The sequence below is a fragment of the Lutra lutra genome, chromosome 4 (genome assembly GCF_902655055.1).
Source record: "Lutra lutra chromosome 4, mLutLut1.2, whole genome shotgun sequence".
NCBI classification, from domain to species: Eukaryota; Metazoa; Chordata; class Mammalia; order Carnivora; family Mustelidae; genus Lutra; species Lutra lutra.
In genome coordinates this window covers 132,207,400-132,221,363 of record NC_062281.1, presented here as the reverse complement: position 1 = coordinate 132,221,363, position 13,964 = coordinate 132,207,400, and the positions used below count along the sequence as shown (strand labels likewise).

General features: G+C 36.6%; 1 protein-coding gene across 4 annotated transcripts in view; it reads left to right on the top strand.

The window, feature by feature from the left end:
* Positions 1–13,964, top strand: part of MIGA1 (mitoguardin 1) — a 96,498-nt gene that overhangs the window by 49,700 nt on the left and 32,834 nt on the right. For all 4 annotated transcript variants that reach the window (XM_047726474.1, XM_047726472.1, XM_047726473.1 and 1 more), the window contains exon 8: positions 12,493–12,593. In XM_047726474.1, the coding sequence (XP_047582430.1) occupies positions 12,493–12,593 (101 nt within the window). The remainder of the gene's footprint in view (positions 1–12,492; positions 12,594–13,964) is intronic.

Here is a 13,964-nt window from a genome sequence, read left to right as displayed (position 1 = left end):
ATTTTTGTACATATCAAATATTGACAATAAAAGTATGCTTATCTTTCATATTAAGCAGAAATTTGTGTTATTATCTTAATTCTTTTGGGAAAAATTAGACTTTAGTTAGTCACAACAACTGGTGAGAGATTGGTAGAATATGGGATTAAAACTTAACACCAAGGAATGATTTATGCTTTAGGAGAATTCTGTTATCATCATATTGTGCAGGGTATGCATTATTATATGATTTTGTAGTTTATTTCAGTAACAGCACATTTAGGATTAAGAATTTTTTTTTTTTAGATTTTATTTATTTGACAGATAGAGATCACAAGTAGGCAGAGAGGCAGGCTGAGAGAGAGAGGAGGAAGCAGGCTCCCCGTGGAGCAGAGAGCCCGATGTGGGGCTCGATCCCAGACCCTAGGATCACGACCCAAGCTGAAGGCAGAGGCTTTAACCCACTAAGCCACCCAGGTGCCCCTAGGATTAAGAATATTCTTTATTCACTTTCCTTAGGCTATTAGGGCTAGACCAAATTGCTGAATTTAATACTAGTGTAAAAATAAACCTGATTAACAACAAATGAAGCTTGCTAGCAGTTTCTTAGGGACATGATTTAGTTGATTCATATATTTTTTTAAAGATTTTATTTATTTGAGAGAGCATGAGCAGGGGGAGGGTTGGAGGGAGAGGGAGAAGCAGACTCCCCTCTGAGCAGGGAGCCTGTGGGGCTCTATCCCAGACAAGATCATGACCTGAGCCAAAGTTAGACACTTAACTGACTGAGCCACCCAGGCGCCTCTAGTTGATAAGGTTATGGAAGTTAAGTTCAAGCTTGTTAATTATACTGTAATTAGATTTCTTCTAAAATTAACTGGGTTTCATAGTTTGCTTATGTTTTCTATAGAGAGTAGTATATGCAATAGCTGTAATAACAGGCAAATCTGAAGCCATAAGTTTGATAAATATTATTTTTTTGGCTGAACAAAGAACTTTGAGATTCTTTCATACTGATGTGTAGGAACAAATTTAGCCCTTAAAAACAAACCAGGAATTTTTATAGTTTTGCAGTATTGCTTTGCATATTTCAGATACATGTTTAGGCCTCATTACAATCTATTTTTTGAACAGAATGAACTCATAGGATCTTAGGTCTCAAACATTTATTTAGCAAACACTTGATTGCCTAATATATGTCAAACTTGTTATAAGGCACTGGAGAAATAAGGATGAAGATTTCATCTTTGTTTTTAAGCAACACAGAATCTTGTTTTGGAGTTATGTAGGCATTAAAAAATTATATAGCAGAGTGGAGTAAGTACTTTAATAATGTGTTTAGAAAGTGCCATAAAAACACCAAAGAAAACCATAGATTATTAATCTGGGGGCTTGAGAAAGTCTTCATAGGTGTGACACTTGAAGAAAGATCATCCACCGGGAAGAAAATTGAGAAAAGGGCATTTCAAGCAGACCAAACACCATGAATTAATAAGCCTGTTAGGTCTTGGGAACACAGTGTATGTAGGAGAGAGGTGGGAAGAGAATCAAGAAAAGTGGGCAAGAGAGAAATCATGAAGGTCCTTGTTTTGTACCTTTGGGCAAAAGGGAACCACTGAGGGCGCCTGAGTGGCTCAGGGTTAAGCCTCTGCCTTCGGCTCGGGTCATGATCTCAGGGTCCTGGGATTGAGCCCCACATCGGGCTCTCTGCTCAGCAGGGAGCCTGCTTCCTCCTTTCTCTCTCTCTACCTGCCTCTCTGCCTACTTGTGATCTCTGTCTGTCAAATAAATAAATAAAATATTAAAAAAAAAAAAGGGAACCACTGAGAATTCTAAGTCATAATCACATTTATGTGTTTGCAGGAGACTATGGAAGTGTTGACTAGTTAAGTTTAAATATTTTGTCCATCTTTCTGCTCTTTTATGCAGAGGATTTCATTGAGAAAGTGACACATTCTATAGGGAAATATTAGAGGTTTTTCCACACTAGTACTGACTGCACAAATTCTCTGGGAGAGAATAGGAAAACTTTAAAGTAGAACCTCCTGACCACTAGAGAGATGTTATTCTTCTCTTTTGATAAGCAGCCAGATAGAACATTTAGCAATATTGAAAGAGCTTGGAAACAAGAGGAAATACCTCAATCTATGGTCTTGAGTCAAGTGTCAGACAACCCAGAGTTGACCCTCTAAAACCTTGTCCTGTTCCTTTCCTGCAGGATCATTGTGTTGGAGGATAAACTCCCTGAGGGTTTATTTTTAGGGGGTGACATGAATTACAGGCTCGTTTGTATACTCAGCCTTCTAAATATACAGAGTACAAATTGCAGAACATACAAGAAATTTGGATTAGTAATTTCCTCCTATGTTTTAAGGCTCATAATCTTAATTTCGAAGTGGTTAGTAATACTACAGACTGGTATTATATATGTAAGTCAAAGTAGGTTCAGAGCTGAAGCAATGTAGTGAAAATCACTGGGGTGCCAGAGACAAGAGAAATTCCTGCTACTTGTCTTTGCCTCTTTTTACTCAAGTTACATCTTAGCAGCTTGGATTTCTAAGTCCAGGACTTCACTAACACAAGACCTTTGGATGATTAGGAAAAGGCCTATGTAGCCCCTTGGAAAGGGTTCTTTCATGATAAGAAAAAGGTTTACCTTCCTCCTAGAAGATGCAGGCCCAGAATGTGGGCTGGATTTCTGCCCTGACTTGTCTCATTGGCCAGTGGCCTTTGTGTAGTGTACAGAATGACCAGCTCTTGCTAGTGACCCTAGTAAAGTCTCTATAACTAAAGCCATAACCTTAATTACTTTTGTTCCACTTTAGGTTATCTAGTCCTTTCTTCTGCTAAAAAATGGTAGAAAATGCTGTTACTCCTTTTTCTTTCCTTCTATTACTCATTTTGCATTGGCAGCTGTATTTCTCTGTTAGGAATGACAGTTGTTACATTGGGCAGTCATGGCATATAAGAAGTTTTGATAGATAAAGAACGCCAGAGATAAGTTATGGAAAACTCTTTTGGGTAGATCAGTGGTGTCAAGCTGTTTTGTACATTTATTATTTCACATAGTCAAAGCTATAAGTCATAACACATCAAGAGCTGATCAGTTTTTTCTTTTGTTTCAGTGGATTTCATTGTTACTCTTTTCAGTATTAAGGTACATTGAGGAAAAATTTAAGAAAATATCATCTCCTGGCTCTCTTAGTTGTTTTACTTCCTAAAATTATATTGGTTTAATTTTTTTGTATTCAATTTCCCCCCCTAAAATTATCCTATAACATTTTAAAACAAATCAAAATAAAAAGCTGTTTGCAATTTAGATGGGGCAGGTAGTTGTAGTCATAGAAGATGGACAAAGAGCAGCAGTAGTTTTCTAGATTTCTTAATTATTTTAGCAGATTACAGCAGACTGTTTGGAAAATAGCTTCTCTTGTCGGCAGCAGGAACTTTTCCACTTTTAATAAAACCATAGAAAGACAAGGTTCCAAATCATTTAAGCCGCTAAAAATCATCTGGAGAATAGCTGCTGACATAGAAGTCAGATGACATTGAGACATTTGGCAGCCTTCCTCTTCTTGTTGGTGTTATAAAATCCACAGTGGACAGCCTGGATTTTAAAAGAAGAGTGGCATCTTTGGAATCTCCACTAGAATCTACTGAGGTTAAAATAGACCTGATGGCTTCTTAAGTGACAGAAAATAGAATGTGCCTAGGGATGGCAAAAGTGAGACAAGCAGAAAACCCATTTGGATTGGTTTAAAGAAGTAGATTTAGTCCTGAAGTTGTAAATTCCAAGGTTGAAGTGTCTTCTCGCTTATTCTTTGATTTCTTTCTTTTCTTTTTTTTTTTTAACTTTCAAGCAAATTCTGCTTTGAAAAAGACTTAAGTAATATGTGAATTATGAGATTGTGAAAGAAGGAGGAAGGCTTGAATCCAGTCAGATTTTTGGCCTAAAATGTATAACTGTTGAGTTAAAAGTAAACATTATACTTTTAGTATCATTCCAAAGAAGAACATAGTTTATGTCTATGCATGAATGTTTTAAAAGTTCTGGGTGATTGAGATAGGTAAAGCAATTTTTTAAAAAATTTTTATTTATTTTTATTTTTTTACTTTTTTTTAAAGATTTTAAAAATTTCTTTATTTGACAGATCACAAGTAGGCAGAGAGGCAGGGAGAGATTGAGAGAGAGAGAGAAGGAGGCAGGCTCCCTGCTGAGCAGAGAGCCCAATGCGGGGCTCGATCCCAGGACCCTGGGATCATGACCTGAGCTGAAGGCAGAGGCTTATTAACCCACTGAGCCTAAAACTTTTTAAAAAGTTTTAGGTTTGGGGTACCTGGCCAGCTCAGTTGGTAGAGCATGCTAGTCTTAATCTCAGGGTCATGAGTTCAAGCCCCACGCTGGGCATAGAGTTTACTAAAGAAAAAGAGAGAAAAGAACCTCTCTCTCTCTCTCTCATCAAAGTGGTAACTTAAAGTATTTTTATATTTAATCCCCCAATTATGTGGAAAGTATTTTAGTTACTTCTAAGGTTAAAGATTAGGCATTATGGGGCATAGCCACATATCTTGGGTTTACAAGAAAGTATCATAAGTTTAATTAATTTATAGCTGAGTATTGGAAAAATAAGAGTTTTAACAGGGCTCTGAAAAGAAGTAAAAGTAATGTAATAGGCAAAATGATTCAGAGGAGAGACAGAAGAGGCTTTTAAAAATAGGGATTTTCATGTCTTAGGGATGGTCACTTTATATACCAAATTTTATTTAGTTTATTTCAGCAAATATTGAAGTATCATTAATGTGTTCAGTGCTATTTTGAGAACTGTAGGAACCATCAGGAAAAAAAATGAAAGAAAAAGAAAAAAGATGAGGAGGTCTCTGAATAATTGTTTCAGTCTAGCTGGACAGATAGGCTATATATTCAGGCAATTGTTAAGTAAAAATTCAGATAGTGTAGGGGTGCCTGGGTGGCTTGATTGGTTAAGCATCCAGCTGTTCATTTTGGCTCAGGTCGTGATCTCAGGGTCATGAGATCAAGCTCCGCATTGGGTTCTGCACTGGCTGTGGAGCCTGCTTAAGATTTTCTCTCTCCTTCTGCCCACCCCCAACTCCCTCTCTCTTTAAAAAAAAAAAATTCAGATAGTTATTAAATTATACATACATATCTTTTATGTAATAATATGAATAGCTAATACTTATTGAATGAATGCTTACTTCACATGTATTAACTCATTTAATCCTTACACAACTCTATGAGGTATACTATATTCCCATTTTCCAAGTAAGGATACTGAAAAATGGAGAATATAAACTTAGTCAAGGTTGTTACACAGCTAAGTAGCAGAGTCCAAATTTGAATCCAAGCAGTCTGGCTCCAGAAACCATGATTTTAATACTTTTGCTGCACAGCATTATATAGAAGCAAAAAATCAGATAATTTTTGGAGGATACCTAACAGGTGATAGTACTTAAGTTGCATATTATAAAAGAACATGTGTTTCTGGTTAGCATGGAGCAAGGGAGCAGAAGGAAAAATTTATGTGTTGGAGAAGATATAGAAGGAACCAAAGTCTTGAAAAGAATGCATATGCAATAGTAATAGCTGTGAAAAATTATTTAGCACTTACTATGTACTAAGTACTATGCCTCCATAAATCTTATTTAATCCTCATGACAACTATGAAATTGGTATCATTATCCCTAGTGTACCTTGGTAACAAGTAACAAAACTGGTGATTAGAATTGGGATCCCAGTGCTACCTGATTTGAAAGCCCAAACTTTCACCCATTGCATTTTTACTAAGGCAAGTGGGAGTATAGTGAATAATATAGTATATAACATAGTGTAAGTATAATATATGGTAATATACACACAGTATATATTATAGTATAATACCCATTATACTATATGGCATATAGTGCACAATTATATAATATATAGTATGGTAGTATATAATAATAGTACAGTATATAGTATAATATAGCTGAGGGATCTTTTATTAATTAATAGAATTAATTAATAGAAAACAAGATTAGATAGGGTGAACAGAAATTATGGAAAGTTTTGAAAACCAGGTGAGGAGCCATTGAAGATTTTGATTGGAAAATGGCTTTTTTGTTTTGTTTTGTTTTTGTTCCAGTAAAGCATTCTTGTGGATAATTAGGCTATTTCTGCCTAACAGTTGGACATAGCAAATATAATAGCCCGTGAAAGCATTTAGCAGAATGCTGTGGGCACTACTATTAGACACTCAAAAAATGTGAGTTGAGCCTGAATCCTGTAAAGGACTTGTAAACTCTTTGCACAGAGATAAGATATGAGACAGGAATGCTCGAACAGTACTGTCTGATAGAAATATAATGTGAGTGACATATGTAACTTTAAGTTTTTCAGTAGGCCCACAAAAAAATGAAATGAAAGAGATGAAATTAATTTTAAAAATATTTTTTCTTAAGCCAAATTTATATTAATAAGATTTTATATTTTTTGGTACAAAGCCTTCAAGGTCTGTTGTGTATTTTACACTTACTGCACATCTCAATTCTGACTAGCCACATTTCATGTGCTCAGTAGATCCATGTGGCTAGCACGTACTGCATAGGACACGACAGCTCCATAATTTCATAGCATGGAATCCCATGTCAGATGACCTTTTTTGAATCCTGCCATTCCATTTCTTAACTGCGTGAGTGTGGACCATCCCTTAACATTTCTATACATTAGCTTCTTAATATATAAAACGAAAAAAAAAAAGAATAGTAGCGATCTCAAAGGATTAGTGTGAGAATTATGAGATAATGTATGTAAGGCATGTAACTTGGTTTCTGGCAAGTAGTAAGTGCAAAATAAATGTCTGTTGGTTTCATCACACTCTTGTTGTCATTAAATAGCCAGCATTGCTTAGTTTTCCATGTCTTCTTCCTGCAAATAGTTGATTATCCCCACCAAAACATTCCCACTTAAAATTCTAAACCAAGCAATCACTAAAAAGCAAAGAAATACTGATAAGCCAGGAGGAAAAAGGTGGGAGTGGTATCTTCATGGCATTCGAGTCTCCCACAATTACTGGTATTCCACTATGGGGTACAGATAAATTATTTAAATTTGCTTTTATACTTAACAAACTCATTGGATCTTTTGACTTTTTGAACTTAGCATCATTATAAGTATTTCCTGTATCAGGGAATAAAATTTATGTCCAATAATTTATAGCTTTACTTCCAACACTGCAATAGTTCATTGTCTTTTCTGCTCTCAGCCAATTGGGAGCAAGATATATATAGATACATTGTTTTCTTTCCTTCTATGTAAACCCTTAAGAGGAAAGTGCACAAAACAAAGCATAGTGATTTATTCTACTCTCTTGTGTAACTATCATGTAGATAAAAAAAAAATAATGCATTGCAGGGGAGGCTCAGTGGGTGGCTCAGTGGGTTAAGCATCTGAACTCGAGGTCCTGGGATTGAGCTCTGCATCAGGCTTCCTGCTTGTGGAGAGTCTGCATCTCCCTCTCCCTTTGCCCCTCCCGCTGTTCATGCTCTCTCTTTTTCTTTCTTTCATTTAAATAAGTAAAATCTTAAAAAAAAAAAAAAAAAAAAAAACAACTTGGGACGCCTGGGTGGTTCAGTGGGTTAAGCTGCTGCTTTCAGCTCAGGTCATGATCCCAGGGTCCTGGGATCCAGTTCCGCATTGGGCTCTCTGCTCAGCAGGGAGCCTGCCTCTCTCTCCGCCTCTGCCCGCCTCTCTGCCTGCTTGTGTGCTTTCTCTCTCTCTCTTTCTGACAAATAAATAAATAAATAAATAAATCTTAAAAAAAATAAAAATAAAATAAAAAACTTTAAAAAATTAAACATTGCCAGGATACCTGGCTGGCTTGGTTAGTGAAGCATGCAACTCTTGATCTCAGATTTATGAGTTTGAGCCCCACATTGGGTATAGAGACTAATTACAAAATAAAGTCTTTGGGTCACCTGGGTGGGTTGGTCAGTTAAGTGGCTCCCTTCCACTCAGGTCATGATCCCAGGATCTGGGTTTGAGTCTTGCATTGGGCTCCCTACTCAGTAGGGTGTCTGTTTCTCCTTCTCCCTCTGCTGTTTCCCTTGCTTGTGCTCTCTCTGTCAAATAAATAAATAAAATCTTTAAAAATAAAATAAAATCTTTTATTAATTTTTAAAGAATTTATCTATTTGAGAGAGAGAAGACGTGTGAGAGAGAGAGAAGGAGTGCATGAACAGGGGGGAGGGGTCGAGAGGGGGGAGAAGCAGAACACCCCACTGAGCAGGGAGTCCCACAGAGGACTCAATCCCAGGACTCTGGGATCATGATATGAGCCAAAGGCAGAAGCTTAACTGACTGAGCCACGCAGGCACCCCAAAATAAAATCTTCAAAAAATATAAAAATAAGGGTGCCTGGGTGGCTCAGTTGTTAAGCATCTGCCTTCGGCCCAGATCATGATCCCAGAATCCTGGGATCAAGCTGGGTTCCTTGCTCTGTGGGAGGCCTGCTTTTCCCTCTCCCACTCCGCCTGCTTGTGTTTCCTCTCTCTGTCTCTCTCCCTCTCTCTGTGTCAAATAAATAAATAAAATCTTTAAATAAATAAATAAGTAAAACATTGACAACTCCCTAGAAGGTCCCCTTGTACCTGGTCCCAATCAACACCCGTCCCCCGTATTCCTAAGACCACTCTCCTGACGCTCATAGTAATTACCTCCTGGTTTTTCTTAGAGTTTGACCAACTAAATGTAGTCCTGATCATTGTAGTTTAATTTTGCTTGTTTTGAACTTTATGTGAATGAAATCATACATATAATTGTTCACTCAACATTTGAGATTCATCCTTAATCTTGTATATAGCAGGAATTCATTCACTTTTATTGTTGTATAATATTTCATTGTTTAAATATACCCCAGTTTGTGTATTGTGTGGTAGATGGACAATTACGGTTTTCTTTCTAGTTTGGAGTTTTTATAAGCAGTGTTGTTACTGCCATTCTTTTCCATATGTAACTATGTACTTCTGTAACAAACGCCAAAGGATAGAATTGCTAATCATAGAGAATGCAGTCTTAAACTTTCAGAGATACTGCCAAACTCTCCAAAATGTTTGTACTAATTGACATTTCTACTCTAGGGGTATGTAAGTTTCCATTGTTGTATATCCTTAACAAAATTAAGAATTGCCATTTTTTCCAATTTATATTATTCTGTGTGTAAAGATAATGTGGTGTTTGCTTTTCTTTTTTTTTTTTTTTTGCTAAGAAAAATTTGGTAAGATGTTTCTGAAAATACTGACTAACATGAAGCCATTAATTTTCAGTTTTCCATGCTGTCCCTGTCTTTCAGTATCACAAGCAAGAATTTATACTTTTTAGAATGAGTATTTTATTTTAGTTTTTAAAAATAAATTTATTTATTTATTTATTTATTTATTTATTTATTTATTTGACAGAGAGAGACATAGCAAGAGAGGGAACATAAGCAGGGGGAGTGGGAGAGAGAGAGCAGGCTTCCTGCTGATCAGGGAGCCCAATGCAGGGCTCAATCCCAGGACCCCGGGATCATGACCTGAGCCGAAGGCACACTCTTAACGCCTGAGCTACCCAGGCACCCCTAGAACGAGTATTTTAAATTTTAATTTGATTCATGAAAGCAAGTAGTTTGAGATATTACTCAATATTCTTTCTTTATACTTTCTGTTTGCTTATCTAAAAAAACATGTATTATTTCTGTTCATAATTTAAGCTGCCATCCCAGGAATCATAACAATTAATGAAATAAGAGGTATGGTCTCTGGTTTCTGAAATCAGATTTAATGAATAAATCTTTCCACCAGTGCCTCTGAGCCATTTTTTCTTGTTAGGTTTTTTTCTTTTCTTTTTTTTTTTGAGTAAAGTACTAGCTGGTTACTGTTGAGTGAAGTAAAACAGACTTTTAACAGCTCATGGGTAATGTCTGAAAGGTAAAGTGACATAAGATAAATGTCTGTGTTCCACGCTGAAAATAGCAGAAGTCGTATGGAACCAAGATTTAACTTAAATGACTCGTAATTTAATCCTGGTTTAAAAGTGGTTTGACCTAATGAAAATTGTACTGTGATTTCATTTTGCACAATTAATACTAACAATGGAAAAATAAGAAGGTAAAGGGTTAAAAGTTGTAAATGCCAGTTTCAATTTTGTAAATGATTTCTCTCTCAAAGTTTGTGCATTTTTTAAAATCACATGTGCACTGAAAGAAATAATGGGTATTTTTCTGGATAATTGAATGTCCAAAAATACCAATCTTACAGCTGTTTATAAGCATAAAGCCAATTATGTTGTTTAGTTCTCAAGTTCAATGAAAAATTTAAATTTTTAAAAGAAGGTGTGTTTTTGAAAACAGAATAATTTCTGATTTTTTTCCATTAATAGTCATTTAGTAGTAGAAGGATTTTAAGCTGTGAAGTTAAGTACTTTAAAAGGATTGATGTAACCTTCATCTGGAAACAGTTATAACTTAAACTTGGAAGATAAGTGGTTAAATTGTGAAATGTGGGCCCACTAAATATAAAGTAGGAAAAAAAAATATCTGTATGGTTATTTTCAATACCTAACAGGAATGAACTTTGTACCAGTTATGGCTCCTTTGCTTTTCTGCTTGGCTTACAGTTTGGAATATAAATTGGTTGCAAAACTTGAGTTTAAACTAAATAGTTTGCATTAAAAAAAAAGACACTGTACATTTCTTTTATAGAATCACAAATGTCCATGTTTTGTGGTACTTGAGTTTTTTGAATAAGACTTGGAAAATTTCTGGTAAAGGTAATGAACTTTATTTTGGGAAAAATGATGGAATACAAGTTTGGATGAATGAAAGCCAGAGAGACTCCTGGTTCCTTTTTATTTTTTTATTTTTTTATTATTATTATTTTTAAAGATTTTATTTATTATTTATTTGACAGAGAGAGATCACAAGTAGACAGAGAGGCAGGCAGAGAGAGAGAGGGAAGCAGGCTCCCTGTCGAGCAGAGAGCCCGATGCGGGACTCGATCCCAGGACCCTGAGATCATGACCCGAGCCGAAGGCAGTGGCTTAACCCACTGAGCCACCCAGGTGCCCTTTTTTCCTGGTTCCTTTTTTTTCTTTTTAATTGTTTATTTTATTTTATTTTATTTTTTATTATTATTATTTTTTTATTTTATTCCTGGTTCCTTTTAAAAGAAGATAAAGTATCTGACAAATTTAGCAGATTGAGGATCACTAAGAAATATTAGTATATAGTTCTTTGCTTTTTCATACTTGTGATAAATTTTAAAAGATATCAGTTGTTTGCTACAATGTAGACTCATCTGTAACCAAGTTCAGTATTTATTTGAAAATTCAATGTTAACAGATTCCTGATGATAGTGTGTAAAGATATTGATACCCCATTCAGAATGCTGCATATGTTAATATGTAGACTGGCTTGGCATGGCCAGATAAAATATTTGCCAAAGTATTTAAACTTTTTCAGCTCCTGTAATCATTGGATGGTTATATTTGACCCTTAGGTAGCCAGAGGAAACATCAAGGTCCTAGCTCTGATTGTTTTTGTTATATATATATAAATATATAAAATGTATATATAGATATAAATAAACATATTTTTATTTATATATTTGAGAGAGAGAGAAAACAAGGAGTGGGAAAGGGTGAGGGCATCCACAGTGGACTCCCTGCTGAGCACGGAGGCTGACTTCGGTTGCCATCCTACGACCTGGGATCATGACCTGAGCTGAAACCAGGGGTCAGCTGCTTAACCAGTGGAACCAGCCAGGTGGCCCTAGAGATAGACACCTTCTTGAATTGTTTTAACTGATCAGTTTGTCAGAAATGACTGGCTAGACAACACTTTATGTTAATATTCATTTAATATGAATGGACCTACTTGTTCTCACAATTTGGGTAAGGTAACTTGTGACTAATTTGCTCTGTTTCAGAATGTTTTTGTATATGCTGATTTTACAATGTATGGCAGATAATCTAACTCTAGTTATATACCAGTTTAAATTATTACCTGTCCAAAACCTTGTTAAATCTGATACTAAGTTTAATCCCTTTTTAAAGTAAAAGTCTGGGGTGCCTGGGTGGCTCAGTGGGTTAAAGCCTCTGCCTTCGGCTCAGGTCATGGTCCTGGGATCAAGCCCTGTATCTGGCTCTCTGCTCAGCGGGGAGCCTGCTTCCCCCTCTCTCTGTCAAATAAATAAATAAAATCTTAAAAAAAATAAAATAAAATGAACTAAAAGTCTGCTTTATATTACTTTCTCCTCTCCTTGGCAGTGTTTCAGAATCAGTTGAACAATGAATACACTTCGAGAATCTTATGAGATTATGTCCCTTTGGTTTGTACTTAACTGTTTTTCTTTTAGGTTGTAGTCTAAAGATAGACAGACAGAAAGAAAGAGGGAGAGAGGAAGGAAGGAAGAAAGACCTATTATAGAATTTCAGTGACAAGGAATATCAATTTCTTAACTTTTCTTTTTTTTACTTTTAAGATAAAGATACAGCTACCACGATGAAGGGGAATATGGATGAATTTGGCTTGCGAGACTCCTTGAGCGTTGCATCAACTGATTCCTTTGCTTCAGCCGCAGAGGTAGGACAGTGTGTTCCCAGAGAGAATTTCTCATTCTTTTTCACCCAGAGAGTACAGTTTTGCCACTGTGCTGTAATCTAGTAGCCATTTATATAGTATTTACTATGGGGTAGATACCAGGTTACAATGATGATTGTAACTTGAACATGAGTTTGCACAGGAGCTTATATTCTTTTCAGAGAGGTGAACGTGTGAACACGTATTTCAGAGGTACACTGTCATATACTGTGGGTTATGGGTAAGGTATATAAATATCTTAATGGAAAGTAATATCTTGGGACGCCTGGGTGGCTCAGTTGGTTGGACGACTGCCTTCGGCTCAGGTCATGATCCCAGAATCCCGGGATCGAGTCCCACATCAGGCTCCCAGCTCCATGGGGAGTCTGTTTCTCCCTCTGACCTTCTCCTAGCTCATGCTCTCTCTCACTGTCTCTCTCTCAAATAAATAAATAAAATCTTAAAAAAAAAAAAAAAAGAAAGAAAGTAATATCTTACATCAGGACTCTTAAAAAAATGTTTTGAGGGGCGCCTGGGTGGCTCAGTGGGTTGGGCCTCTGCCTTCCGCTCAGGTCATGGTCCCAGGGTCCTGGGATCAAGCCCTGCATCGGGCTCTCTGCTCCGCCGGGAGCCTGCTTCTCCTTCTCCCTCTGCTTGCCTCTCTGCCTACTTGTGATCTCTCTCTGTCAAATAAATAAATAAAATCTTTAAAAAAATTTGTTGATTCCTTAGCTTAGAAATTATACTTCTAGATTTTTTTTTTTTTGAAGATTTTATTTATTTGACAGAGAAATCACAAATAGGCAGAGAGGCAGGCAGAGAGAGAGGGGGAAGCAGGCTCCCTGATGAGCAAAGAGTCCGATGCGGGGCTCAATCCCCAGGACCCTGGGATCAGGACCTGAGTCGAAGGCAGAGGCTTTAACCCACTGAGCGACCCAGGCGCCCCTAGATATTTTTTTTTAAAGATTATATATAAAAATAGGGGCGCCTGGGTGGCTCAGTGGGTTAAAGCCTCTGCCTTCAGCTCAGGTCATGATCCCAGGGTCCTGGGATCGAGCCCCACATCAGGCTCTCTGCTCCGCAGGGAGCCTGCTTCCCTTCTTCTCTCTTTGCCTGCCTCTCTGCCTACTTGTGATCTCTGTCTGTCAAATAAATAAATAAAATCTTTAAAAAAAAAAAAGATTATATATAAAAATAATCACTATGGCATTTTAACAGTAATGAAAACCTGGAAATAGTCTAATGCCAAATTATGGTGCATACATACTTTGAAATATTGTAGTGCTGAAAACATGTTTCCATTTTTTTATTTTTAAAAATATTTATTTATTTATTTGACAGAGAGAGACACAGTGAGAGAGGGAACACAAGCAG